Source organism: Topomyia yanbarensis, chromosome 2 (assembly GCF_030247195.1).
Source record: "Topomyia yanbarensis strain Yona2022 chromosome 2, ASM3024719v1, whole genome shotgun sequence".
Taxonomy (NCBI): Eukaryota; Metazoa; Arthropoda; class Insecta; order Diptera; family Culicidae; genus Topomyia; species Topomyia yanbarensis.
Window position 1 is genome coordinate 412,397,221 of NC_080671.1, and position 27,930 is coordinate 412,425,150.

At 36.5% G+C, this 27,930-nt stretch overlaps 1 protein-coding gene across 9 annotated transcripts in view; it reads right to left on the minus strand.

Annotated features, from left to right (window-relative positions):
• Positions 1-27,930, minus strand: part of LOC131685081 (phospholipid-transporting ATPase ID) — a 139,508-nt gene that overhangs the window by 44,398 nt on the left and 67,180 nt on the right. For 7 of the 9 annotated variants that reach the window (XM_058968512.1, XM_058968510.1, XM_058968509.1 and 4 more), the window contains exon 2: positions 9,222-10,012. The exons of 1 other annotated variant lie outside the window; for it this stretch is intronic. In XM_058968512.1, coding sequence (XP_058824495.1) covers positions 9,222-9,921 — 700 coding nt within the window. In that variant the 5' untranslated portion in view covers positions 9,922-10,012. The remainder of the gene's footprint in view (positions 1-9,221; positions 10,013-27,930) is intronic. One more of the 9 variants, XM_058968515.1, reaches the window with a different exon arrangement.

The following is a 27,930-nucleotide window of genomic DNA, read 5'->3' on the forward strand; positions in this document are numbered from 1 at the left end:
TACATCGTGGCTACGCTCCTATCTTACGCACAAAACGCTTTGTGTGAAATTGGACTCTTGTATATCGGCTCCGTTTACCAATAGATCAGGTGTACCGCAAGGCAGCAATCTGGGCCCACTACTTTTCTCACTGTTTTTTAATGATGTAGCAGTAGTGTTAGGTTCCGGGTGCAAGCTCATATTTGCTGACGACCTTAAGCTGTACTTAGTCATCCAGTCGAGGACTGCCGCCAGCTGCAAGCACTTTTGGATCGCTTTGTGAAGTGGTGTCGAATGAATCAGCTTACCGTAAATATTGCCAAATGCTCCGTGATGACGTTTCATAGGAAGAACGATCCGTTAATCTTCGATTACAGTATCGACGGGGTTGCGCTACAAAGAGTCAAGGAAGTCTGTGACCTGGGTGTAATTCTTGACCACAAACTTTCCTTCAATTCTCACATGACCAACATAATTGCGAAAGCAAATCGGCAGTTGAGATTTATTTCGAAGATTTCACGGGATTTTACGGATCCTTACTGTCTAAAATCCTTATACTGCGCATTGGTTAGACCAATCCTCGAGTTCGTCTCACCGGTTTGGAATTCGCATCATCTAACTTGGTGTTTAAAATTGGAAAGAGTTCAGAAAAGGTTTATACGCTTAGCTCTTAGGAACTTGCCTTGGCGGGACCCGCAAAATTTACCACCGTATCGTGACCGTTGCCAGCTGCTCAATTTGGAGACTTTAGAATGTCGTCGTAGTATCCAGCAAGCTACTACCTTGGTGAAAATCTTAAATGGAGAATGTGATGCGCCTGAACTGCTGTCCCGCTTAGATTTCCGAGTAGCGAGGAGAACACGAGATACATCATTATTATTGCCGAGTTTCCATCGGACATCTTTTGGATTCCATGAGCCACTGTCTTCAATGATTCGAACCTTTTCTCGTGCTGACGCTGCTTTTGAATTTGGTGACTCCTCGAAAATATTTGCAAGCAATTTGAGAAGATTGCGTTTACTGTGATTATTATGTGTATTAGTAATAAGAAACCTCACATGTAATTTTACTTGACTTTATACTTTAACCTTACGAAAAGATAGTGGTTTTTACGTCCATTTGAGGGTGGCGCCTGGTAGGAGGAGGCCAACTCAAACGGACTTTTTCCCACTCGAATCATTTAGACTATAATGTCCGATGATACATAAATAAATAAATAAATAAATAAATAAATAAATAAATAAATAAATAAATAAATAAATAAATAAATAAATAAATAAATAAATAAATAAATAAATAAATAAATAAATAAATAAATAAATAAATAAATAAATAAATAAATAAATAAATAAATAAATAAATAAATAAATAAATAAATAAATAAATAAATAAATAAATAAATAAATAAATAAATAAATAAATAAATAAATAAATAAATCAGAACAATCACAATTAAAAAAAAAATAAAAAATGTAAGGCTACACTGGAAACCGTTATACCATTTTGTTGGGTTCTGAATACCCTTTCCAGCGTAACCACGTTTCTGGAAATCGGATTTAAATTGATTCGCGTTGCGCATATTACTCTACAAAAACAAAAATTTACTCGCCAGCGCCGGAAAAAGAACAAACGTGCTCCTGTACAACACCTGAAATTACGTCGGTACATGAGCGACCAAATACCCCACCACTATAGATGTCGCTACTGCGCATAATAGCCTTTTCATAAAAGGCACTCGATCAACCTGCCCCGGTCACCCCTACATTGCATTGGCTTGCCAGCCAGGCTCGATTTTACTTCTCATCGGCAAACAGAACTTCGGTATTTGCGGAGCATCGATAGCGAACACTTGTTTAGTTTTGGACACATTTTTCTAGTAGCGTCTATCTGGTGTTAGGTCACTGCCAGATACTGTTGAGACAAAGTCAAAACGCTAATTCTTCGACTTTTTGCAGCCCGTGGAAAGGTAAAAATATTACACGGGTTTGAAGTGACCATTGACCATTGTAGCTTATTGCTGTGGTTCACTAGTAGGTTGGTAACAATCTACTATCTTTCTTCTGACAAAATCAGCTTAGAAGCCGTGTGGAATCCGGCAAGTAGATGTATGTCAGCCAAGAATTGATCAGTAGGGTTCCTGCTCCTATGTGTTTGGTATGTTCTAGTTGCCTTACTATAAGTACTAGTAGCAATGATTAGATTAGCACAAATTAATCGACTGGTGAATTTATTCCGCCTTGTGCAGGAAGAAAAGTTTCCAAAGATTTGGTTAAATTTCCATAAAAGAAACTTCTATGTTGGAAAGCTCCTTAACATCATCTTTGTTGATTCCAGCAAAACTGGCATGACAAATTCACGTGAAATACTTCGTGCATGTAGAATTGCGGATATTACTGACACATGTCTTATATTCGACCTCACAACTCGCGTAATTTGTGCTGTCATAGTCAATATGACTGTTAATAAAATAAGCAGTATATCGTTCGGCATATTTTCCGCATTATGAATCACCATCTGATGATTTCAAAAGAATTGCATCATATCATGGCAGAAATGGACTCATAATTAGTCAGTTATATAAATACCCACCACATAATTTGGGACAGCTGAGATACCAATACAGATACTGAATTGATGGAATACTTAAACAGTACAAATTTTCATACACTCAATGCAAGAAATCGGCCAACATTTGCATGATTTGGCAGAAAAGGGGTGTTAGATGTAACTCTCTGTTCTGACTGTGTTACGCATGAGTTGGCAGACTCGCTCGTTCCATACGCGCTCGAACCGTCGTTATCTATTCATAAGTACATCATCTTTGATCATTTAAACGTCTCGCTATAGATATCGTCACATACCGTAATCCCAAATCTACGAACTGGGATCCCTATGACTTCTTTCCATCAGGTATTTTCCAAATATTGAATATCTACGTGACTTGGATGAGGTCGTGGATAAAACAAACTCACTCACAGTAACAGCAAATCAAGAGGCTTGTCCACATTAAGTTACGCGTGCTTCTAAAGAAACCCATGAGTGGAATGCTGAACTTGCAAGATTCAACAAGTTATATAGAAGAGCTTGGAATCGCAGATGCAGAGACGGGTCAGAGGCATTTAAGTTGGCTCGCAAAGCTTACAGTAATGCTTTGATCTTCTGAGCTATTTGGTCGGAAAAATCTTTGCATTAACATCAAAAATCTCAACATGGCTGTAGAAGTTATATATATTTGAAATCATAAGACTTTCATGTCAGTTCGTTTAGAGCTGCTAATGGTGAATACTCGTCTGACGAAGATGTAGCTCTCAACTGTTTTTTTGACACACACACACTTTCCAGGCTGTATAGAGCTATCACCAACTACTGCCCTTGAGTTCTTGTCAGGTATTTCTGATTTTTGGGCATTTCCTCGTAGAATTGTGACAAATCGATCAAATGGGCGATTGAAAATTTTGCTCCGTATAAGTGTCCGGGAAACCACAGAATCATTCTAGTCCTACTTTAAAAAGGATATGGACCCTTGAAGTATATTTGTAAAAAAGTTCTTACTTGTAGTCGTGCAACAGGATACATTCCATTGGCGTGGCGGCAATAAACTGTAAAATTAATTACCGAAGGAGGTCTTTCCTTCTCAAAACAGTGGAACGTTTAATCGACCACTACATTTGGGAAGTTAGCTTGGGCGAGTACCCGCTGCATGCAATGCAACATGCATATCAGCGGGGGAAATCTGTCATCCTGTTACACAATGCTGTCTACAATATTGTAAAAGCTTTTTGGAAAAAGTAATCATGTTTAGGAGCTGATCTTGACACTGAGGATGCTTTTGACAATGTGTCTTTCGAATCCATTTAGAAGGCAGCACGAGGTAATAGAGTACCTTCATATATCACGAACTGGATACACGTAATGCTTAGCAACCAACATCTGTGCTTATCATTAAGACGAGTGTCTGCGGGTGTCCTCAAACCTTCAATGTGAGAATTCCTCGTCGCAAGGAGTCTGGCTGTACAGGGTGTTTGGTTCATGGTTAAGAACATCTCGGGGGGTGATAGACTGTCATATTTGGAGAAAAAAATTGTTCTACACATACCATCAAATCTCAACCGATACAGAGTTATTGAACTTTTTGTGTAAAAAACTTATTTGTCTTAAAATACCTCTAACTTTAAAAGTATACTTTGTATTTTAAATCTTTTAGTTTCATTCGAAAGGTGAGATTTCCTATTCAATGGTGTTCTCATATCTTTTAGTTAATTAGTTTTAATTACCTTTTAGCTGTAAAGTAGTTAAAAGTTAGTGCTTTTGAGGAGGTTTTTGCTAATTTTCTCGAAATAATGAAGTATGATTATAGCAATATCCATTATCCAAAAGTTGGGTTTTAGGACGATTCATAATTTGTTCTTGGACGACATATTTCTATCTCTTTTCATTTCTTTGTAATTTTATTACTATACTTTTCCTGTAACCGACTTGCAAGTGCTTAAAAGGCTCTAATCTGAAAATATGCTTTATATCGTTATTTACAAGATTTTATTGGAAAGCTGAGAAAATGTCCTATCAGTGTATGTACAAATATCTTTTAGTTAAGTGTACTAAATGATTTTTTACTAACGAAATAACTCAAAATTTGTGTTTTTTGGAGAGTTACTTAATTATTCTAATTATTAATCAACAAAATTTATCGTTACTATTGTTTATTTGATGCCCCTTAATGTTCTCTATAACTTTTTATTTGACACTTTGTCTATATCTCTTTTCATTTTGCTGCTATTTAATAGTTAACACAGCATGACCTCACCCCAAATGTAGTGGATTCGAAATCGTTATTTTTGCATATGAAACGATGTGATAAAAACGATTTTGCGTCGAAACCAAAAGAGATAATTGAATGGAGTCAAAGAAAGTACTGTAGAACTTGCTGAGATGCATTATTTCCATGATAATAATGGTGATGTTTATTATTTACTATTTTAAGAAAATTAATGAAAATGCTAATAATAGCACTAACTTTAAATTAATTTGCTTCTAAAAGAATACTAAATTCACTTAACTGAAAGATATTAACACATTTTTCTCTGTAAAATTTTCCTGGCTTTCGAATAAAAAGAAAAAAAGTACAATAAGTGCCATACTTTTTCAATTAGAGCTGGTGTTAGTGAAAATGAGATAAAAATATCCAAGTTGAATAACCCAAACTCATGAAAATAAGAAAAGGTAAGTGTATCATGCCAAAGAACGAATTTTGCAGCTCTTCAAGACTAACAATGTGGATTATTAAAATGATGAGGTTAACTATTGGGATTTTCAAGAAATGAACGAAATATCGATTAAAATTGTTTAATTTTCACTAAATTACTTTGAAAAGGTTACTTAAACTCATTAGCTGAAACATGTGAGGACATCACTCAATGCGAAATTTTCTCACCTTCCCAGTGGATTTAAAATATTTGAAATACAAAGTATACTTTTTGAGTTAGAGGTATTTTAAGACAAATAAGTTTTTTACACATAAAGTTCAATAACTCTGTAACGGTTGAGATTTGATGGTATATGTAGAACAATGTTTTTTTCTCCAAATATGACAGTCTATCACCCCCCGAGAGGTTCTTAACCATGAACCAAACACCCTGTATAAAGTGTCAACTTGAAGAATACGTTTTTTTGTTGCACTGACGGTTCTTTGTTTGAAGGTTGAGTAGTTGCTGGTGTTTATTGGCGTGAAACCAATACCACGGTGATTAGACCAATACCGTTCGCCTGGTAGAAACTGCAGCGATTCCAGGCGGAAATCTGCGCGATTCTTTGTGGCGTACAATAAGCGCTTTTACACGGAATTTGCAGTAATTGAATTTATATCTGCTCTGGCACGCATGCGGCCCTAAAAGCACCTAATTCGTCAGATTCGACTTCGAAATTGTTAATCAGCATTTCAAACGCTGTCTACCTTTTATGGGTACCCGAATCCGAATATGTTAAAAAATTGGTTGCATTTTTTCAAGTAAAATAGCAGTGTTGCGGCAGAACGCAATTGCTGATTGGACCCTCATCCCAATTTCACACTGCACAACGCAAATATATCATCACTGTACCTTATAGTGAAACGAAATAAAGAACAGTTCTAGTTTTGCCTCCGCCGGCGGCGGTCAATAGTATTTCGTCAGCATTCCTTTCTATCACAGTCCAGTTTTACGTCTCTTTTTCGTTGGTTTGTTCGAGCGCCGTGAATAGATGCTTCGCGTTGGACACAGCAGACAAAGGGGCTTACCGCTACGATCGATCAAGCAGTATTCTAGTAATTACTAGAAATCATCTTATTTTAACCATTATGGCAAGGGTTTGACTAGTCCACCTTTGGTTCAATGTGCAACAGCTGGAAAATATTGGAATTGGAGCTGAGATTTTATTACTTTCGCTTTCCAGTTGGCATAAAACCTCCTCAACTTTTATACTAATTATAAACATTCACATGATACGGGTCTATGCTCTCTTTAATTAGGGACCATTCACAAATTACGTACGTACGTTTTGTATTTTGTATTCCGACCAGGAAAGGTTCTTGATTAAATCGTTGCACTATTCCTGCAAAAGTGTTGTACAAAATGGCTGAGAGCTAAATGGCCCACAAAAAGGGGCATCAGCATTAGGAGAAATTCCGCCGCCGGGGAACTCTCAGCACCAGCTAGCAGACAAATAGGAACGAGTAGCGTCAAGACGGATATCCCTACGAGAAATTAACACTAATTAAAAAGAGCAAGAGCACAACCCCTTCTAAATTAATTCCTAAAGGTGGCCTCGGAAAGGTGGGGATTGGAAGGAACAACAGGTTTATTTTTAGTCGGTAGGTACTCGTACCAAGAACCAACAGGCTTGTTGTCTGCTGAAGATTCTTTCTGGATAACAGATATTGTCTCAATTTGTTGAGCTGAGTCAATTGGTACACAAGACTTGGTTCTCTAATCCTGGAGAAATTCTTCAAAGTTTGATGGTTTCAATACCTTGCATTCATAGGGAACGTAAAAAAATCAAAAATCCAAGCTTGAGAATTTTCTGAGTACGGGCCTGGCTCGATCAACTTTTTTGTGTGTCAGTCGACGCCGAATTTTGTCACAGTTGGTGCATAGAAGTAAATAATTGATTATAGAGGTTTTAACCTTAGGGTCTTTCACCTCTTTTTGAGTTAGAGAAATCTCTAACCCTATGTGTGGGGTTTTGAATTGAACCCAGGTGGGCTGCGTAAAAGGCAATCGATTTACCAACTATGCTATGCCCGCCCCTTTAGAGGTAAATTGATCTGAGAATAAGAGATACTTGCGACGATATTTGCTGATGGAGCGTATCACGATGGTAGAAGACTCCATTTCACTACTATATAATTAGCTTAATGAGCAAGAAACTACGAAAACTATATTGGAAGACTTCTACTAAAAGCCTACCGATTGAATACATTACGGGAGGGACATGCCTCCCATGCTTATACTTGGAGCCGCCAGTGGTGATGTCTGCTACCAAAACATTTACATCGTGAGAATGCGGCTGTCACCCAATTTCTTCCTTAGTTCCGTGAAACATAACACTTCCCACGCTCAGACAACGCAGTGCATGTATAAAAATTAGATTACCTCGTGTCAGTTCGGTAAGGGGCCATGCACAAATGACGTAGCTTTTTTCGGTGATTTTCGACCCTTGTAGCATTTGGTCACAAAATTCTAACCTCCCCCTTCTAAATAACGTAGCATTTTCCAAGACCCCCCCCCTCGTAACGCTGCCGGCTGATGAAAAAATTCATTTTTTTTCGCATAATTCTTTCAAATATATGTCTTTACAAATTTTTTGCTATAACAGCCAATTGCATACAAAATGAATCCATTTCATGACAAAAATAGTGTTGATAGGCTTGTTTTGAATTTTATGTCATGGAACAGAAGAGAAGTTCTCTCAGTTCACAATCCTGCAGTTGCTACATTTTTGATTCTAAAAAGCGAACGTTCAACTATGTTACTAAATTTCGTTTGGTTGAATCAGAAGAGAAAATTTAATTCAGCAACCAAACTAAGTCTACTAGGTAGGACGATAAACCTTTCTTGTTTGTCTTCTGTAAAGTTTCTTTTTGGCGGTGAATATGTGTCTCATAAACTTGCAACAGCATACAAATAAGCTTTACGTTTTTTGGAGAGCTTGCAATACCGCGAATTGAAAAACTTACTACATGAAAAATTGCGTAATTGCGTGAATTTTCATTAATTTCTCTTAAGAATAGACAAACATTGAATTGTTTTCTTTAATCAATGGGTGTTGATGCGCGTCAAAAATTTTAAATGCTACGTCGCACAACTACTGACCCTACCCTCCGCCTCGTCACACTTCGTCACAAAATTGGTATATCCCCCCCTACCCCCTAAAATGCTACGTCATTTATGCATGGTCCCTTTGAGGTTCATTGATCGAGCTGTATTTTACATGATCGGTAAAAATTCTGGTAAGGGATTGAAACTGATTACTAGTACTAATACTAAGTACTAATGTGTAGTGTAGTGTAGTGGGGTGTAGTGAAACACACACCTAGAAAAAATCGTGTAAATTTACATCCTAACCCTGACATATACGAGCATTAAAAATGACTTAGTTTTACGTTTGATTTCAATTTTACATGGCGTTGAATTTCGTAAATCACGTTATTTTACTTTACATATAGTTTTTGTTCTGAATGGTGATAAGTGTAATTTTAGTTCAATGCGCATGTCAAGTATATGTTTCATGTAAAATTAAACGGAACACGGTTATGTTTCTTCATTTCGTAAATTACGATTCGTTATATTGTGTCATGGTTACAATTACGTCAACGATAAAACTCATATTTTCAGGTGCGTGTAGGAAAATAGATTCCACACGATGAATTCTGCTGGTTTAACCCTCCGGAAGGCGCGCTTCTGGCTCACTGAACGAGTAGCCGCTGGTGTCCTAAGACGATTTTGTTAGATTTTCAGAGCAGCGTGTACTCAGTGCACTAGCGCGACTGCTGGAAGGTTAATGGTCAATTATCCTGGAAAAAGTCGTGCAAATATATATATTTGGTTTCTATTTGAAATGATTATGGTGAAATGTTGAATTAATGAAAAATATTTCTAAAGCTACTTAATTCTAAGAAAACGATACATGCTCAAACCAACAATAGAAAGCAGATACTTAAATGTGAATTAGCATGAACGTATGAAGCTAGGTGCATATCGTTAATTTACCCCCGAATATCGACCGCAACCGGCCAGCTCTATTCGATATGTACGATTGTCCGCGATCAAACGACGACTTGGTGTCGCTTTTGTGAATTTGACTTTTGGTCACCTTTGCACTGTTCCACATGCCAAGCTTCTCCAGCACCGTCACGATCGAGGCCTTAAAACCGTACTGAACATAACCACTACCACTACTGGCCCCGATCGATCCTCCTGCTCCTCCACCACCACCACCACCACTAACACCACCGCCATCTCCACCGGCACCGTAACCATCCCTCACATAGGAACAGGTCCCTGTCCCACCGGAACCGTCCCTGGCACTACGGGTTTGCATTCCACCGATACTCTCGCAGCTCTCCAGCACCGGAGCGTCGTCGAGGGTATTGGAGCTATCTTCTACGTGGAAATTTATATCTATAACACCCTCGTTCTCACCGCTGACGTAGAAATTGACGTTCGGTTCCGACCGCTGCGGACACAGGGGTCGAATCGACGACAAGTTGTACAGACTGCCACAGCTCTGGGAGTTGGATTTCCGCCGACTGGTTCGATTCCGGCGGAAACGTTTCCGCCTCGGAGGCGAACAGGGTCGTGGAATACCTCGCGCTGTTGCAGCATCCAACTCTTCCTCATCACTGCTATCCTGTCGTATTTCGAGAATCTCAAGCTCCACCGAATCGGTCGTTGCATTCGAGATGGGCATTTTCCCGCCAGATTCACTATAACACTACACTGTTCTTCTTCATTTGGGCTGCTGCGTTTTGCTTTTTGTCGGGATATTTTTTTGGCTTATACTTTCGACGCGAGTAGAAGGTTTAATTAACGATCAATGATAGAGTCATCGCATCAACAACCTAACGGCCGACCGCCAGCCAACCATATACACACACATATAAGTACCGCAGATTGGTGGAAGGCAATATTTTTTTTTTGGGGGGATAGGGAAGCCATGGGATCATTTTTTAATTATCCTCATTACATTCTCTCTGCATGCATGAGATACTAGTGGATGGTGCACCAGTGAAGGAGCGATATTCCCCAAGACGAGAGATCGTTTTATATAATGGCGGAGCGCTAATGTGATTAAATTATTAATAAATTCTACTTTTCGTCGGTTCTGTGCCTGCATTGGATGGTAACGACTTCGTTTTCTTAGAGGAAGTATAGTTAATATCAGCTTGTTGGGAAAAATTGAGAACGAAATGCTACCTCTTTGTCAGGGTCTCAGATAGTATAGTACTAAATAGGCAACAAAAATTTATTACAGAAGATTTATGGTAACTATTTATAACTGTACTACTTAATTCAGCTCACAAATAAACTTCAAAAATATTTATTTAATGAATTTAAGTCAATGGATTTATTTTAAATTGTTATTTTTTTGCATTAACCCCATTTTGTTCCGGAGAACAAGAAGACGGAGCGCGTGAAGAATCCAAAATAAGGTTGTGGTACCTGTAGATGAGGAGGTTTTATGCTTGTTGGAGAAAGGGTTTGAGTGAAACCTAGCTCCAGGGGGCTATTTCCTGCTCTAAATAAAACAATAATATAATAAAGCAGTACCGGTAGTGCGGAAATACCGATCAATATTTTTTGTACCGTAATATCGGAACTAAATGACAATAAGAACCGGTATTTTCGGTACAATGCAAAATGTTTGATAAAGAACATGACCGCTAGAGCGGGAATCAAAATGGCATCGTTTCCAGAAACTTATCTGGGCAGTAACGACGCACTATAAGTAAAAACAAATTGATTCTCCAGTCCACACTGCACACATAGGAACGTACAGTTTGTATTGGACATGTTGCAACGTGAGCGCAAATTTGAAACGGTAAAAACCTCATATAAGGCAAATGTAATGATTGCTTCGTCTTTGGGAAACTATGAGAATTTTAGCGGAGGCAGAACTGTTTGATCAGATGTGTGTGCGATCAGACTCTCTAAATAAGGCTTTGGAGCCTGTAGTTGTAAACTCGCAAGAGACGAACTGGAAACTATCTGTAGCACGCAGTTGTATTTTTTGGTGGGGACGTTTTCACTACCGATCAAACCTGTCAATATAAAAGCCCCTTTCAAAATTTCGATCAGTAATGTGGCATATTAATTTTAACGTTAATAACTTCCGTCGTACTGAACTGAATGTTTTAAGTATTAGCTTAAAAAATATTACAACGAGTTTATACTATTTTACAACAACCGGAACATAACGCAAAAAATTGTTTTTTGATAATTTTTTACAAGCGAAGTTCGGATTAGTTCCCATTATTCACTGTGTATAGACATAATTAGTTTTGTGGCCCAACTCACGCGTGTATTTGTTTTTGCTGTTTAATCTTTATCTATAAAAGAACTAACACTGATTGTGGTACGTGTGGTATGTGACCTAAACATTAAAGCGGCCAGAGCAACTGATGATTTAAAATTATACGGCCATTAAATCAATGAACTCTTTCAAACCTTGAATGAGGAAGAAACGGGGACAACTGTACCGACCGTTTCAATTTGATGTGAATGTAAGTGACACATTGAAGGTACTTTGTTGATCGGAATACTTGTTGAGCATACAAAAACTTATCATTGAAATCACGATTTTTGACGCTTAATTTCACTATGAAGTGGTTCTCTTTTTTTCGAAAACACTGGCTTCAGTACCGCAGTACCTGTTCTAGCCAGAAAGGCTCGGTACTAGGAACCTTAATCCGAAATTAGTTTAGCCGATCGCAAAATAACAAATCACAATTGTGTTATTTTTTCTCAGCTTTCAGCTGTAATTTTATTTTGTTTTAAGTTTTAGCAGTTCTACAATGTTTACTTACATAAACCGGTATTCGGTATTTTAATTGTGTACGATTTCTCTCGCTCTTAGTGCTAACTGATAGCTCTATCGTACGCGAATCTAGGATAGAATAAAATTTCAAATGTCTGTTAGTCTGTGGTTAAACCACAGACTAACAGACATAACACTACGAGGGAATTCCCTCAAAAAACATCGATCCGACAATTTTATCAGAACACTAGCTCCATCTTTTATTCACAGTCCCAAACACTCATTTACTGGTGGGTTACCCCTCAGGTTTGGGAACAATTTTTCACTAGTGGTCTATCCCCCATATGCTTGTTCATATGTCAGTGGCGCCATAATTTCAAATGTGGCCACAGTCCCAACTACAAATATTTTTAAAATGACCGTTAAAGCGGGCGAAGCTTTGTTTTTGAGTGTTATGTCTGTTAATCTGTGGTTAAACGATGATCATGATTACAGAAGCTTATTCGCGATTTTTGTTATTTCTCATCACGTTACCATGATATTTTATTCATAAGTTCACGAATGGATTTTTCTGTCAGCGTAGCGTGATTTATGTTCATGATTGGAGGATCTTAGTCGCGAATTTCGTTATTTCTATAAACGTTATCGTTATGGTTTCAGGATTTTAGTCACGAATTTTGATATTTTAATCACGAATAATGGATTTATATTGATTATTTCACGATCTTACTGCAGATTTTCGTAATATCTTTTCACGTTATCGTGAGAATTTAGTCACGAGTAGAGTGATTTATGTTCATGGATTCAGGATCTTAGACACGAATTTAGATATTTTAAGCACGACTAATGTCATATTCATGGTTTCATGATCTTAGTCACGATTTTCATAATTTCTATTCACGTGATATTTTAGTCACGCGTATAGTGTTTTATTTTCATGATTTCAGGATCTTAATCACAATTTTTATTATTTACGTCACGATTAGTGGGATTTATGTTCTTGATGTTAGGATTTATGTTCTTGATGTTAGGATTTAATTTCTTGATGTTAGGATCTTAGTCACAATTCGTAATTTATTTGCAGGTTATCTTGATATTTTATTCTAGAGCTAACTTTCGAATTTGACACGTGGCGTGATGTGACTCATGACGACAGCAGTTTTATTATGATATTCGCTATTTCTCTTCGCCTTATCGCGAGCTGTTATTTTTTTGGTTTTAATCGGTTTTTTGTAACTCGGAGTAACATGACAGTATGAATAGGAACATAAAAGTGTGACTGATTCAGTGGCGGATCCAGGGCGAGGGTCCTGGGGGTCCGGACCCCCTCCGAAATTTTTTAACCTTTTGAGAAATTTTCAATTAGTTTTAATTTTATACTAGTTTTAAACATAAAATCATTTGAAACCAAATTTTACCACCAAAACTGATTTTCATAAAATTAGTTTTTGACGTGTAATTTATTGTACAATGTACATTCCAAAATAAAAAATTTCGGACCCCTCGCGAATTTTTTTTCTGGATCCGCTCTTCGTGGTATCTTGTTTTGTGAACTATATAATGAAAACAATTTGGGGCTCTATCATATATTTCTGGTGCGCAGCGCAGTTTCCTGTCTCTGTCCAGACATCTGCACTTCATTAAATGAATAACGATATTCTACACCCTAATGGTTTTCTTATATCTACTGCTCGTGCCTCTTACTGGTTGCCAACAGTTGGATATATATGACTTTTCATGGAATACTGCATGGAACAAAAATGATTCTACAAGTAATACACCCATTTTTTCACGTGAAAATTCCATGATCATGTTGAATTAAATTGAAAGTTATTAGGGATAACTTCTAAATATTGCAAGCAAGCAAAATAGATCGTAAGTCATGTACTAGGAATCACGAACTAGTTTACGAATACATGAATATTATTTCATGATTTTGTCGTGTCGTGATTATTATATTAGAAATCATGAACCAGTTAACGAATACGTGAATAATATTTTTTGACTGTTGTAACGGCATTTATTTAGCAAGGGGATGGAAGGTGTGAAGTATATTTGTCAATATTAAGACCCATAGTACTCTATTAAGAAGAAGAAGTTGAAAGCAGAAAGTTAAGAAAATCGTGGAATAGGGTCATATGAGCAAGCTTAGACTTAACCATATGTCCGGACGAGAGTAAAGTAACTTTGTACTTCATGCTGTTTTTTTTTGATTTTGCGACCTATTTCACGAAAACAAATATTAGGAATCATGAATTAGTTCACGAGGATTGAATGGATTCATGAATGAAATTCCAAGTTCTGTAAAATAGTTCACGAGAAAGTATCCGGACTGTTTTGATTTTGTGAACTAATGTTCCTAAATATATGAAAAGCATCATGAGTCAAGCTTTGATTTTATGAATAATGTTCATAAAGTTGTGTGCTGTTCACGTGCAGAAAATCGATTGGATAATGATGTGGCGGAAACCGAGACTAAAGTTCAGAAAACAAAAACAAATATTTCCACTAATAAAAGCATTACGCGGGCGTTACTGAAGGGAAATTGAACATAATAATAAAACAGTTGATTGTTGTTCATGGTCCTGTTTTCGTAATGTACAAACGTAGTGTTCCAAAATTCTTGGTATTTTTTTCATGATTTTGGGAACAATTTTTTTTCTCGGGGCAATGATCACCAAATTAGTTATGGAATTTGCGTTTTGACTTCGTCTTATCAGAATCCGACACTAACTTAATGACAGGACTAAGCTTGCGCTGGATTGACGCTAGGTCCAAAATTCAATCCGGTGCTAGTTTAGTCCTGTCACTAAGTTAGTGTCAAACACTGATGAGACGAAGTCTAAACGCAAATTGCATAGCTAAATAAGTTTTGGGTTTTGAGCCCTTCGTGTGCAAAGGTGGTGGTTTTAAACAATTTTCTCGTTAGTGGAGAGAAATAATTTTAACCTAATTTTATGTAAATATATCAAGTTTCGATTTCATTTATTCTCATCAGCTTAATCAGAACTCCTTTTCTAGCAAGACATCACGCAGGGCTAGGGAACACAAATAGTGTTTTAGTTTTGTTGAACTAATTCTATAACTAATTTAGTTATAGGTTGTATGACTTTCGCACGGTTTTAAACAATTTCTCCTTGATGGAAAAAATAGTTTAGATCATTTTTTTCCAATTAGGAGTAATATAGCATATTGAAAAATCACCAACTAATTTCGTGTTTGCCAAGTTTTACAATCTTGAAACAGATTTTACAGTTATCACGATAAGAAAACCATTCCCAGATCAACAAGTTTTCTTTTTAATTTTAAACAGCTTACCTGAATTGGAACGATTAGTAACAATGAGAATAAAAACGAAATGAAACACAACCAACATCTCCAGTGTTCATCAGTGCAGTTCTGCTTAATTTCCCCAGACTGCAATGGCTGGCGAGAGCTGTTTCTCTTCACACCAAGCCCAATCGGCTGCCCTTCGTATACCCGGAGAAAATCCGTTTTGACGAAAGAAAAAAAGTATAATGATTTCCGCGAAATGTCGTACCCATGTGTATGCAAACGAGAAAGATCTCGGAGTTTTTTTTTCTCCGGGCCGGGTGCCATCAGGTCGGGGCGCGTGGGTGGTTAAGTACCCCTGGCGTCCCATTAGAGTGCTTCTTTTGTTTCACATAACTGCTGGATGTGCATTTAATGGCTGTCGTCGGCGGGAGTATTGTTTCCGACTCAACTTCCCTATAAATATGAGTAATGAATGGCTCGTCTATATGTGCTGCCGTCACTCACAAAGTAGTCTTATATGCAACTGGATACCTACGATAAATGGGCCTGTTACGCGTAGAGCAGCATCTGCAATTACTGGTGCTTGGCACGGTTAATGATACTAAGTAAGCAAATTGTTGTTTTGCTATCATAGCATCAAAGTAACAACTTGCGTGCGCCGTGTTGCCAACTTGTCGAGATCAAAATATCTACTTATATAGACTTTATCCGCATAAATAGTAATCAATAGCAGCAAAGGAAAATTTTGGCGACTTTTTCTTTTCAGAAGACATAATGCACTATATGCTGACAGTACTGGTAAAATGCGCTATCGACGCATTATTGCTACCACTGCCCGATAATGAGCAGTGACACACACACGCGGTCTGCCCAATTATTCGAATGCCATTGTAGTCTCCATGGACCATTGAATGGCATTATAATTACAGATCGTTTGCTTCCACGTCGCGACGCCTCGTGCTGGAACCATTTGGACCATTGCACTGTGAGCTATAGTTAGTAGCCGGGAGCTCCGCTAAATTTATCCGATGCTATTATTTTTAATTCAATTTCGCCTGATTTGTGGGATGTGAGTTGCCCGCAAAAGAGGCGGCATGTGCCTTGATTTGGTGCTGCATTGTGTTGGATGCCGACTGGTGGCACACTTTGTGTATACAACTTAATTAATACCACGTTCACGCTCGAGTGCGCTTGACAAATTGCAAACTGCAATCACCTGGGTATTGATACGGGGAACCGCTATTGTGGGTGGAACAAAGTCGGCTGGTATTGTTTTTTTTTTGGGTCACTTGTTCAGTTCCACCGTTGAATGGTTATCATAACCAGATTACATACTGTCGTTTGTCATGAGCATATTGTTCTTGATACCAGTGAACAAGAGTAAACTTTGGTAATTTTGTTTTTTGTTATACTTTGATATCCTGAAAGGTTATTCCAAAAGGTGAGTCACGCACGAGGTAAGGAACTCTGGATTTATATTGAAATACGCGGCATTCATAGGTTCTGGTTAAGTGGTATTAATGCAAGGCACACAACCCTGACCAGTAACGATTTCAAACTGTCAAAATACAGGCGGAAGTTTGTAAAGGAAGGATAACTTTCAGATGTATTATTCATTAGTGTATTTATAGTTATTAAAAAAGCAACTTTTTAGGGGGCTGGTTGGTCAGCAGTGTATTGTTAATTGGTTTTCTGGCCGCTCTCAAGACAAATTGTACAAAATCAGACGAGGTAGCAATCGGTTTTCGGGAGGAAGACACAGTTTTGCGCATGTTAGTGTCAAACAGTGATGTTGCGATATTTGAATAATCGCCATTTCCACTAAAAAAGTTCGCATTGAATCTGTTTCTAATCTTTTGTATCGACTAAAATAGTACAACCAATTATTTTATAATATAATTTGTAGACAATGCCAATAGCATTTGTCCATACTTATTTCACTGAAAAATGTTTCCCTGAATCTAATAGCAGAATGGCTCTTTTAGTCGACATTTGTAGTAGAATTCGAACACATTATTTAATCTGTAGCATCGCTTTTTGTGGGCGGAATTAGATTCTTTTAACAGCGATATGTTTGTTTGAGTGGTGAATGTTTCGTCTTGATGTGGGCAGTATTAAAAAAGTTGTGCTATATGGAAGACAAGATAAGAAAATTGATTTTGCGCGCCCGCGCCATAACCCCGACACAGGACTGGTCAACCTGAGAAGGATTTTTTTTTCCAATATCGAGTCACTTGTGCAGCGTCCTGAGTCCTCTTTCCAGTTTTCTTTTTACATCCGCTTGATAATTGCCAAATACTTTTCGATTGGGTGGATTGATATTCTTGTGGACGAAGCTCTACTCATTAACACTGGAAACGGAAAAATCTGTTCATAAATTCATGGACTGAGCAATTTATGAGAATCGTTACCAAGTTCCTGAAATTATGGATAACAAACTTCGTATTCATGAAACTATTTGTGTTTTGAAAAATCTAGTTCGCGTCAAAAATATACATGGTGTTACATTCCAATGCTGGGTTGAGTGACTGTGGTTGTTCCCTAAATATGTTTAGTTTTTGTTATGATTCTTGTTTATAATTTGGAGATACAGATTCTAATTGAAGAAATAGATAATTAAGATATTTATATTAAAATAACCTGATTTTAAACGATGTTCATAATTTCAAGAATTTCGTAATTTCTCACTCACTCATTGCCGTAATATTTTATTGATGAGTTTACTATCGGATTTTTCTGCCAGAGTAGCGCGATTTATGTTCATGATCTTAGTCACTATTTCTGCAATTTCTATTCAAATAATCATAAGATTTTACTCACAAGTAGAGTGATTTTTGTTCATGATTTCATTATCTTAGCCATGATTTTTGATATTTTAGTCAACGGTAACGTGATTTATGTTCACGATTTGAAGATTTTAGTCACGATTTTCATTATTTATTTGTACATTATCGTGATCTTTTATTCTTTAGCTCACTTTCGAATTTTACACGTGTAGGAAAATTACTCATGTTTATAATTAATTAATATCAGATTTTTTACTCAGAGTAACGTGACTATGAATCTAGAAGCTGGACATAACTATATGATATTTCATGAAAAACTTGAATTTTGTAAAATAGTTCACGTGAAAATTGCATGACCATGTCCAGAGTTGCATGACATTGAAAATTATCAGGGAAATCTTCTAAATATCACAAGCACTCAAGATAGATCTTGAAGCATGTACTAGCAAGCATGAATTAGTTCAAGAATCTATGAGTATTTCATGATTTAGGGAACTATTTCGCGAGCACGAATAGTCAGTCGTGAATATTGTACTGAAAATCATGAAACAGTTCACTAATACATGAACAATATTTTATGATTTCGTGGGCAATTTCACGGGCACGCACGGTCAGGTTTGACTATTACACTAGGAATCAAAAAACCAGTTCACGTTTCTATGAATAAGATTTCGTGATTTTGTGAACTTGTGAGTTGGGACTAATATACTACACACCTAGAAAAAATAGTGTAAATTTACGTCTCCTGACCCTGACATATACGAGCATCAAAAATGACTGACTTTTAAGTTTGATTTTAATTTTACATGTCGTTGAATTTCGTAAATCACGTAATTTTACTCCACATATAGCGTTTGTTCTGAATGGCAGTAAGTGTAATTGGATGTAACTGCGCATGTAATGTACAGGTTTCATGTAAAATTAAACGGAGCGCGGTTATATTTCGTCATTTCGTGAATTACGGTTTGTTAAATTCTGTCATGCTTGCAATTACGTCAACGATAAAATTCATATTTTTTTGGTGTGTAGGAATCATGAACCAGTTCACGAATGCAGGTTTTTTTTTTGATTTTGCGAGCTAGTTCACAAATGGTTAGTCGGGACTAATTCACTATGAATCATTAATCAGTTGGTATTAGTTGGTATTAAGTATACATGAATAATATTTTATGATTTTGTGAACTAATTCACAACCACGAAAACTAGATAATGTTCAAGATGTAATAAATCATGAATAATGATTTATGGATAATTTTCATAAAGTTGTGAAATAGTTCACGTACAGACAATTGAATTGGTAATGTTATGGCGGAAATATTGACTGAAGTTCACAAAACAAAAACGAATATCTTCACTAATAAATGCGTTATATAGACGTTACTGTAGAAAAATTAAGCATAATCATTAAAAAAATTTTTTGTTCATGTTCCTATTGTCGTAACGTAAAATCGAGATTGTTCCATAATTCATGGCATTTAATTTGCGATTTCACGAACAATTTTTTTCCCGTGTATCACTTTGCCACCTCTCGGCTCTAGTGACAGCTGTGCCAAATCTGACCAGATTGCAATTGGACATTTGAAGCAGTCCACATTTCTCAAGAACAGTCCGCAATGAAATGAAAAGCAGTCCACATTTCTCAAGAACTATTGCCTATAGTTAAGTCCATCGTTTTGCTGGTGATGAAATGCTTGGTTTTGAGTATATAGCTGCAAATTCCTTACCAGATCATCAGTTTCTGTGCATTTTTACCGGCGAAAATAAACATAAATTTTCTGGATGCATCGACCAGTGCTGTTTCCAGATAAAGCTTATGCTCGGGAACCTGCTTGGCGCCCATTTTGAATTTCGTTTTCGCGATTTTTCGAATTGATCACATCAGGTTTTCGACGTGGTTGTACAGGATCAATTTGATTTTCTAGTTTCCCAACTAGTATAACTTTGTTGATACTACATCGAGACGAATCTTTCACCACTGAAACATGTGTAATATTCATACAAATCGCTGTCAAAACATTTCACATCAGAGCACTATAGACGCTGCTTAAGAGGGAATAAAGTGTCCGGAATCTAGATACAACAGGCTTGAGTTGTTCTAATGTGAAACAGATAAATCTTAAATATTATGTGTTTAAACCATTTCGATAAAAGGGTGCCTATTAAATTCTGTATATAAATTTCCCAGATTTGAGAGGCGAAGGAATATCACTGTTGCCTATGCGACCTTCATGAGTTCATCCGAGAAGTCGTCATAGCTTTAGAATAGTATAATGGTTAGAACATTTGGCTCTATACTCAAATGTTGCCTGTTCAAATCTTGACTCTAGGGCGCATTACTACTCCCGTTTAACCATTTAACGGTGTAAGCCGTCAGGTTTACAATTTACTGGTTGCAAGATAAGTAATTATATATCAATAGAAACATAGTCGGGTCTCTCGGTAAGAAGGGACAAGTCTGTCTTTGCCAGGAGACATGCTAGTGGACTTGAGTGATTCGTAGTTATGCTGCCTGCCTGCCAGCAGCAGAAAACAAAAATTAAGCCCGCAAGGAATTAAACCTGTTCGAATGACCCTGCCACTTCTAGTTTTCCGATCTGTACACTTCACATCTTTGCTCTCACTTGAGTACTATTGCTTTAAATTTTCATAACTTTCCCTATCCAGTAATCTCTAGCTAATTGAAAGTCGTTAAAATGTAAAAAAGAAAATGTGATTACATACAGGGTGTTTGGTTCATGATTAAGAATCTCTCGAGGGGTGATTGACTGTCATATTTGGAGAAAAAATCGTTCTACACATACCATCAAATCTCAACCGTTACAAAGTTATTGAACTTTTTGTGTAAAAAACTTATGTATCTTAAAATACCTCTAACTCTAAAAGTATACCTCGTACTTTAAATCTTTTAGTTCCATTGGAAAGCTGAGAAAATTTTCTATTGAATAATGTTCTCATATTTTTCAATTAATTAATTAGTTTTAATATCTTTCAATTAATTAATTAGTTTTAATTACCTTTTAGTTGTAAAGTAGTTCAAAGTTGGATTTTTTGATGAGGTTTTTGTTAGTTTTCTCAAAATAATGAATTATGATTATAGTAATATCTATCATCCAAAAGATAGGTTTGAGGACGGTTTATAATTTGTTCTTCTACATGATATTTCTATCTCTTCTCGTTTTCTTGTAATTACACTTCTAAACTTTTCCTGTAATTGATTTGCAAGTTCTTAAAAGACTCTAATCTTAAAAATATACTTTATATCGCCATTATCAGGGCATTATTGGAAAGCTGAGAAAATTTCCTTTCAATGTATGTACAGATTTCTTTTAGTTAAGTGTACTAAATGACTTTTTACTAGTAAAATAACTCAAAATTTGCATTTTTTGAAGAGTTTTGTAATTATTCTATTTATTAATCAACTAAATTTATAGTCACTATTGTTCATTTGGTGCCCCTTAATATTCTCTACACCTTGTTATTTGACATTTTGTGTATATCTCTTTTCATTTCGCTGCAATTTAATAGTTAACACAGCATGACCTCATCACAAATGTAGTGGGTACGAAATCGTTGTTTTTGCATATGAAACGAGAAGATCAAAATGATTTTGCTTCGAAACTAAAAGAGATAATTGAATGGAGTCAAAGGGAGAATTGCAGCACGTGCTGAGATGCATTAATTCCATGATAATAATGGTGAAGTTTATTATTTACTGTCTTAAGAAAATAACGAAAATGCTAATAATAACATTAACTTTAAACTAATTAACTTCTAAAAGAATACTAAATTCACTTAACTGAAAGGTATTAAAACATTTTTCTCTGCAAAATTTTTCTGGCTTTCGAATAAAATAAGAAAAGGTACAATAAGTGCCATATTTTTTCAATAAGAGCTAGTATTAGTGAATTTGAGATAAAAATATCCAAGTTTAATAACCCAAACACATGAAAACAAGACAAGATAAGTGTATCATGTCAAAGAACAAATTATACAACTCTTCAAGACTAAAAATTTGAAATATTAAAACGGTGACGTTATCTATTAGAATTTTCGCGAAATGAACGAAAAATCGATCAAAATTGTTATATTTTAAATCAATTACAGTGAAAAGGTTACTTAATCTCATTAGCTGAAACATTCAAGAACATTTTTCAATGTAAAATTGTCTCACCTATTCAATGGATCCAAAAAAAATTGAAATATAAAGTATATTTTTTGAGTTAGAGCTATTTTAGGACAACTAAGTTTTTAACACAAAAAATTCAGTTACTTAGTAACGGTTGAGATTTGAAGGTATGTGTAGAACGATTTTTTTCTCCAAATATAACAGTCAATCATCTCTCGAGAGGTTCTTAACCATGAACCAAATACCCTGTATAGTCGAAATAAAAAAGGAAAATAGAAACAAATTTCGCTTGACAAAACTTGTGATCGGATATTTCAATTTCTGTTCCGTTCAAGCAAAGTTGTTGATATGGAATATTTTCTTTTTCGAGTGAGTGAAATTGTGATTGTTTTTGAGAAATTTTATACGGGCCCTCCCACTTTCCGCTCCTCAAAGTGAAGTTTAATGCTGCTTTTTTAGGACTAATGACCACAGTAAGGGTGGTAGAACTCTGCTTTGAGGGTATCCTTTACTTGTTTTCATAGTCAGTGACTTGTTTCCAAGTTTGGTAGTCATTTCATGGTTCATGAACATGAACATGAACCTTACGTTGCTATAAACAAGAATTCAAATGGAATATGATCATTAAGAGCAATTGGAATCAGTTTTCTTGGAGTCTAAGGAGGCTTTTGTTTCACTTTTTAACATTCTTTCTGAGTACCAGTTAATCTTTCACCAAGTTCGCACAATTTATGCTAAATTTATTGCCTGTTAAGCTTTAGCTACAAGGTCCACCCCTATGATTCATGTCTAAGCGAATGATCGTTGGCTCAATGAGAATGGTGAATAGATTGACAATCCCTGTACGCTAAGGTGACTTGCCAACGATTGTGTGGTTTATGATATGAGCAAGGATAGGAAGAATCGCATCGTTTTACGCTCACTCAAGGCTCATGCGCACTCACTTACCTCCGATACTTTATTCTGTTTTTCTTGTTTATGTGTGTGCATCTGTTGAGCGCCCGATCGGCCAAAGCCAAGTGAATATGGTATCTCACCTGTTCGTATTTTTTCACTCTTACGCTCACCTTGGATCGCTGCAATTTAGGTTCTTTCCGATACATGTTCGGAATTGTATCCGAACTATGATGATCGGATCCGTTCGGCAATGCGATTCTTCCTCAAAAATTTGGATCGCGATCTATGTTCGCCTAAATCGAAAATCGATTCAATTCCCACCGCATGCGAGCGGGAGCGGTGCTTGCGATTGTTTGCATTGACGCTGCCGCGGTGTTTTGTATCGAGTGCATGTGCGTGTTTGTAATTTGCTAAGCGAGCAGATTGTCCCTTTGTATATCGTTCATATTCCACATAGGTAAAAATGAATAGCGGACTTTACGCGTTCAATATTTTGTTATACCACAATGGATTATTGAACGCTTAAGAGCCGCTAATCATTAACAGACTTTCGAGTTTTTGTTTTCAAGACAGTTTGATGTTTTGCATAATTTGTAGTATGATAGTACAGTAAGTTGACTTTGTGGCCAAGCCGGGGTGCGTGGAATCGGTTTCTTTCACTAGGCTGTTCACAGTGATGTCATGTGGGTCTAATTCGGAATGATGAGCGGTCAAGAATGGATTTGGAACGTGATGTTCCGGGTACGATTTATCCATCTGTTCTAAATATTGTTTTCCCGATGTTTTGATTGCTTATACTTTTTGTGGTGCTTTTTGTTTTTCCTGCTGTCAATCATCATATATACTAGTAAAGAATGTTTGATCTTGTTTGTGTTCCATATTAGCGGTCTTTACACGTTCAGTTGTTTTGTCAATACTGGAGCGTATTGACAAGGTTTTTCAACGTGTAATGGAATGGTGGAAGTATTGACGATATGTGTTTTTTATGTTTCTTGGAGGCTGTTCAATGATAGTACAGTAAGATTCCGTTTTTGGCACGTTCCGATTTTTGCATGCTCCCTTTTCGGTACACTCAGATTTTGGCAACAAATAGGTTCCGTTTTTGGCAACATTATTGTTGTACATAATAGGTCTTTTAAAAATGTGCAATAGATATTTTTGTATCAATTGATATCACATTTTACTTTATTTCCAAACATGGGAGTCATATTACCCTCAAAGGCGCAAATAATTTTTTTTTAAACTTTTGTGAAAATTGTTTCATAGTTTCAATACATTACTGTGATAATTTTGAGATGTTTTGCGTAATATTGTTTTAAAACAGCGTTAAGGGTTAACCATATTTTATGCTATACGTGTTATATTTTTTGATCACAATGCATAGAAATGTATTATTTATGTATAATATAACTGGTAACAGTGTAACTAGTGTCTGACGGAATCAATTTTTATAGTAAGACCCAGAGTCTGTGCCCTTTAGGAGTCAAATACAGAGGAATGCGGTACACTGGATAACAAGACTATTTTTGGAGAAAATTTTCAAAAGAACCCCTTGTTTGGACAGTTGACAGTGATTTTTACAACAAAAATGGTTTTCTTCAAACCTAAATATCTTCAGGCATTACAATTCGATTTTCAATCTATCGAACTCGGTCACTAAAAACATGACGACAGTAACGCACCGGGTGGAGATATCCCAATTAGCTTCGACAACGTTAGTGATTTTTACACAAGTTGAACGCTAAAGATGGACGTTTGTTCTCTGTGGTATGTGCTTCTCTTTCAGTAATAAGCTACTACTTAATGTTTACTTTCCGAAGCACAATAGAATTCCACTAGAATCTTTGCAAAAATCCAATTGCTTGGAAAAGATAGCCGAAGACTGTCCAAATTGATAGTATTTATAAGTTCTTCAGTTCTACGCATTTCTGTGTCGTAAGTGCTCCAGCTATCGCAATGGACACCATTCTCAGCAGATAGCTAAGCTTTTACAGGATTGTCATCACTTCTTTCATCTGACACCACACAAGAACATTATTAAACAATTTTTTATATAAACTCAAAGATGTAATTCGGTTTGAGACTCCAAGTTTTCCTAACAGCTTTTCTGTGCTGTCTGAAGGCTTTTCACATTTTTTTTGGATCTGACCCTAATGAGAACAGTTTAGTTTAAATTCTAATATAATTCACACAATACTCACAATCATAGAATTGCGACCTGGATTAAAATTCGCATCTTCGTAAAATTAACCATGTAACATTTTTCAAATTTGAATCTTAGGAAAGTATCTTTATACCGTGAGATTTAAAAAATTTTCTCTGAAAGTATTATATAACATGGGATCTACTATTAATATTAGATTCAAACTCAACTGATCTTGTCCGATTCTGAAATTCCAATCGATTTGAAAATACTGTGATTTTAAACAATTTGAGGCGGATCGAAATGTTGTTGGCCAGTTATCATGATTGGAAAAATATATGGCTACGAAAGTTGCACACGTTTTCCATCCCCGGTTTTTGAATGATGTCTAAAAACAAATTCATTCACACCGATCACTCGAAACCTTTTATGCTAAACTTTTTTTTTTGGTTTGTTTGTATCAAGAAACACTAAAAACCTCTGATTATCAAGAGTGATGCTTCTATCAGAGTGCTATGACCTGCCCAATTGTTCAATAGCCCATAGCATAGGAAAGATAGACAAAGCTTGTTTACATTTATGTGTTTTTATCAGTTTTCAATAATAATGCAATATAACGAAAATATCTATTCAAATATCATTTTCACTGCTAACTGAAAATGTCCCTGGCAGCACTGCTCCAGCGGAATCCTTTCAGACTAATATCAATAACTGCAATGCTATAGATAATACAACTGTAAGCGCATACATGAATGGTTATAGTCCTAGTTACTAGCCTTATCTATTTTTGTGAACAAATCTTGCCTGAAACAAACACCAATAGGTCTGTTCCAGTACCAGAAGAAACTGGAAGTACTCCGGAGAAAATAGTTCCTGTACTCTCTTCTTCTCTTTTTTCTTCTTCTGGTACCAAACCGGAGTAAAAAGGAGCAAAGATTTTTTGCTCCTGTTTACTCCGGAGTGACTTCCGTGTACTGGAACAAACCTAATAGTTACTCCGCCAGAACGGTGATCCTTGTTACTAAATATCACGCAATCCATATTCCAATTATAAGTTCCAAGAAACTTAATAAACTTAACAGCATTTCAGAGAAAATTTCGTTTGGTAAACTGTTTTTAAAATTTCGATTTATCTATTATATTTTATTATATTGTTATTAGTTGATACATATGATTCCCTTTCTATCTGTTTATTCACACCTAATTTCATGCACACAAAAAGGTATGAACTTTATGCGCCGGACTCGTATGCCCTAGCACGAATGTGTTTTTGTTTGATCTCGAAACTGAGTCAGGTTTCAACCGTCTCAAGCCAAAACCACCTAAACGTGGATAATCATATGATTGAAGCAAAAGATATTATCATTACAGTTAAAAACAAGAAAATTGATCAGCAACAATCGATATTTTGTCAATTTTATGCAAATGCATATCACCGGAAGTAGTGAGATATATTCGCGCAATGATATGCTATAAAACGCACAACTTTCGAGATTATTTTTTGGCATAGAAAAGAAGACAAATCTAAGTTTCCTCTCGAATGCAGCGCATGGAAGGAGCCGAACGCGCCTGAACATTGAAAATTAAACTAAATCCAAACAAATCTAAACCAATGTACATTACTACACATCTCGTCTACATCGTAAGTACGGCATTTGTACATATAATGGTAGAGTTCAACTCGAGCGATAACATGCGCATGATAGAATTAACACGCAGCAAGAAAATGACTGCGAGTTGAACCTACACAGCAGAAACTGCCACTCCGTGCGGTGTCCAGGCGGACACTGACTCCTACCGATATTTTCAGGCCAGCCATATATTTCAATCGTTTAGTTTCAGGATTGCGCACGAAGATTTGGATCATTTTTCCGAACGAACATGTTCGCTGCCGAATATGTTCGATGGCACTCATTACCTCACTGCATCGGCAATGCGGAACGCGTTAAAAAATTTTGCGATTTCCGATTCTCTCTCTTCGTAATCGCATACGGTGTGATGCGGAACGAGTGGTGTGGGTCTGTATCTTTTTGAAGAGAGCGTAAACCCCCGACGATGTATAAGGAAACAAATTCATGTACGCTCATGGCGGTGAGCGAGTTTTCCGCACCTTGGATATGAGACCCAAAGCTATCGACCTGCAAGAACCATTATAGGATACCTTGGAAAGCTGAGATTCTTGGAATATCTGAATATGATTGCAAATATTTTGTATGATGAATTCCGAGACTGCTGTAAGATAAATCAAAACGCGACGGGTCAATTTGAGTATTCAATCTAAAGTTTACCGCTTTCTACAAACTGAGTTTACTTCAGTGTATGCCGCAGAATAAGCTGCTATTCAATGTAGCTTCAGTTCTATTGAGGCTATTCGATTGATAAAACATCGAAGGCACTGGGAACAATGCTCCCGTAAGTGCTTCATAGCAAAAATCTTTTCAGATTACCTTGATTTGGCGTTATTCCGAGCGATTCGAAGGCGAACTCTTTAGCAAAGGTGAATGCTTCAAAGGGTGAAGTAAAATAAAGAAGGTAAAGTAAAGTAAGACTAACGAATCTACGATTTTTTCAGCATAAATTTAGTTTAGTATTAAGTTAGTTATGGAATGTAATCAAGCAAAGTTTTCAGCATTGCTCATCTACGGATACTCAAAAGTTGACAAACCTAATGGAGCAATGTAGAACTAGAAAGGCGGCTACATTCGATGCTCTCG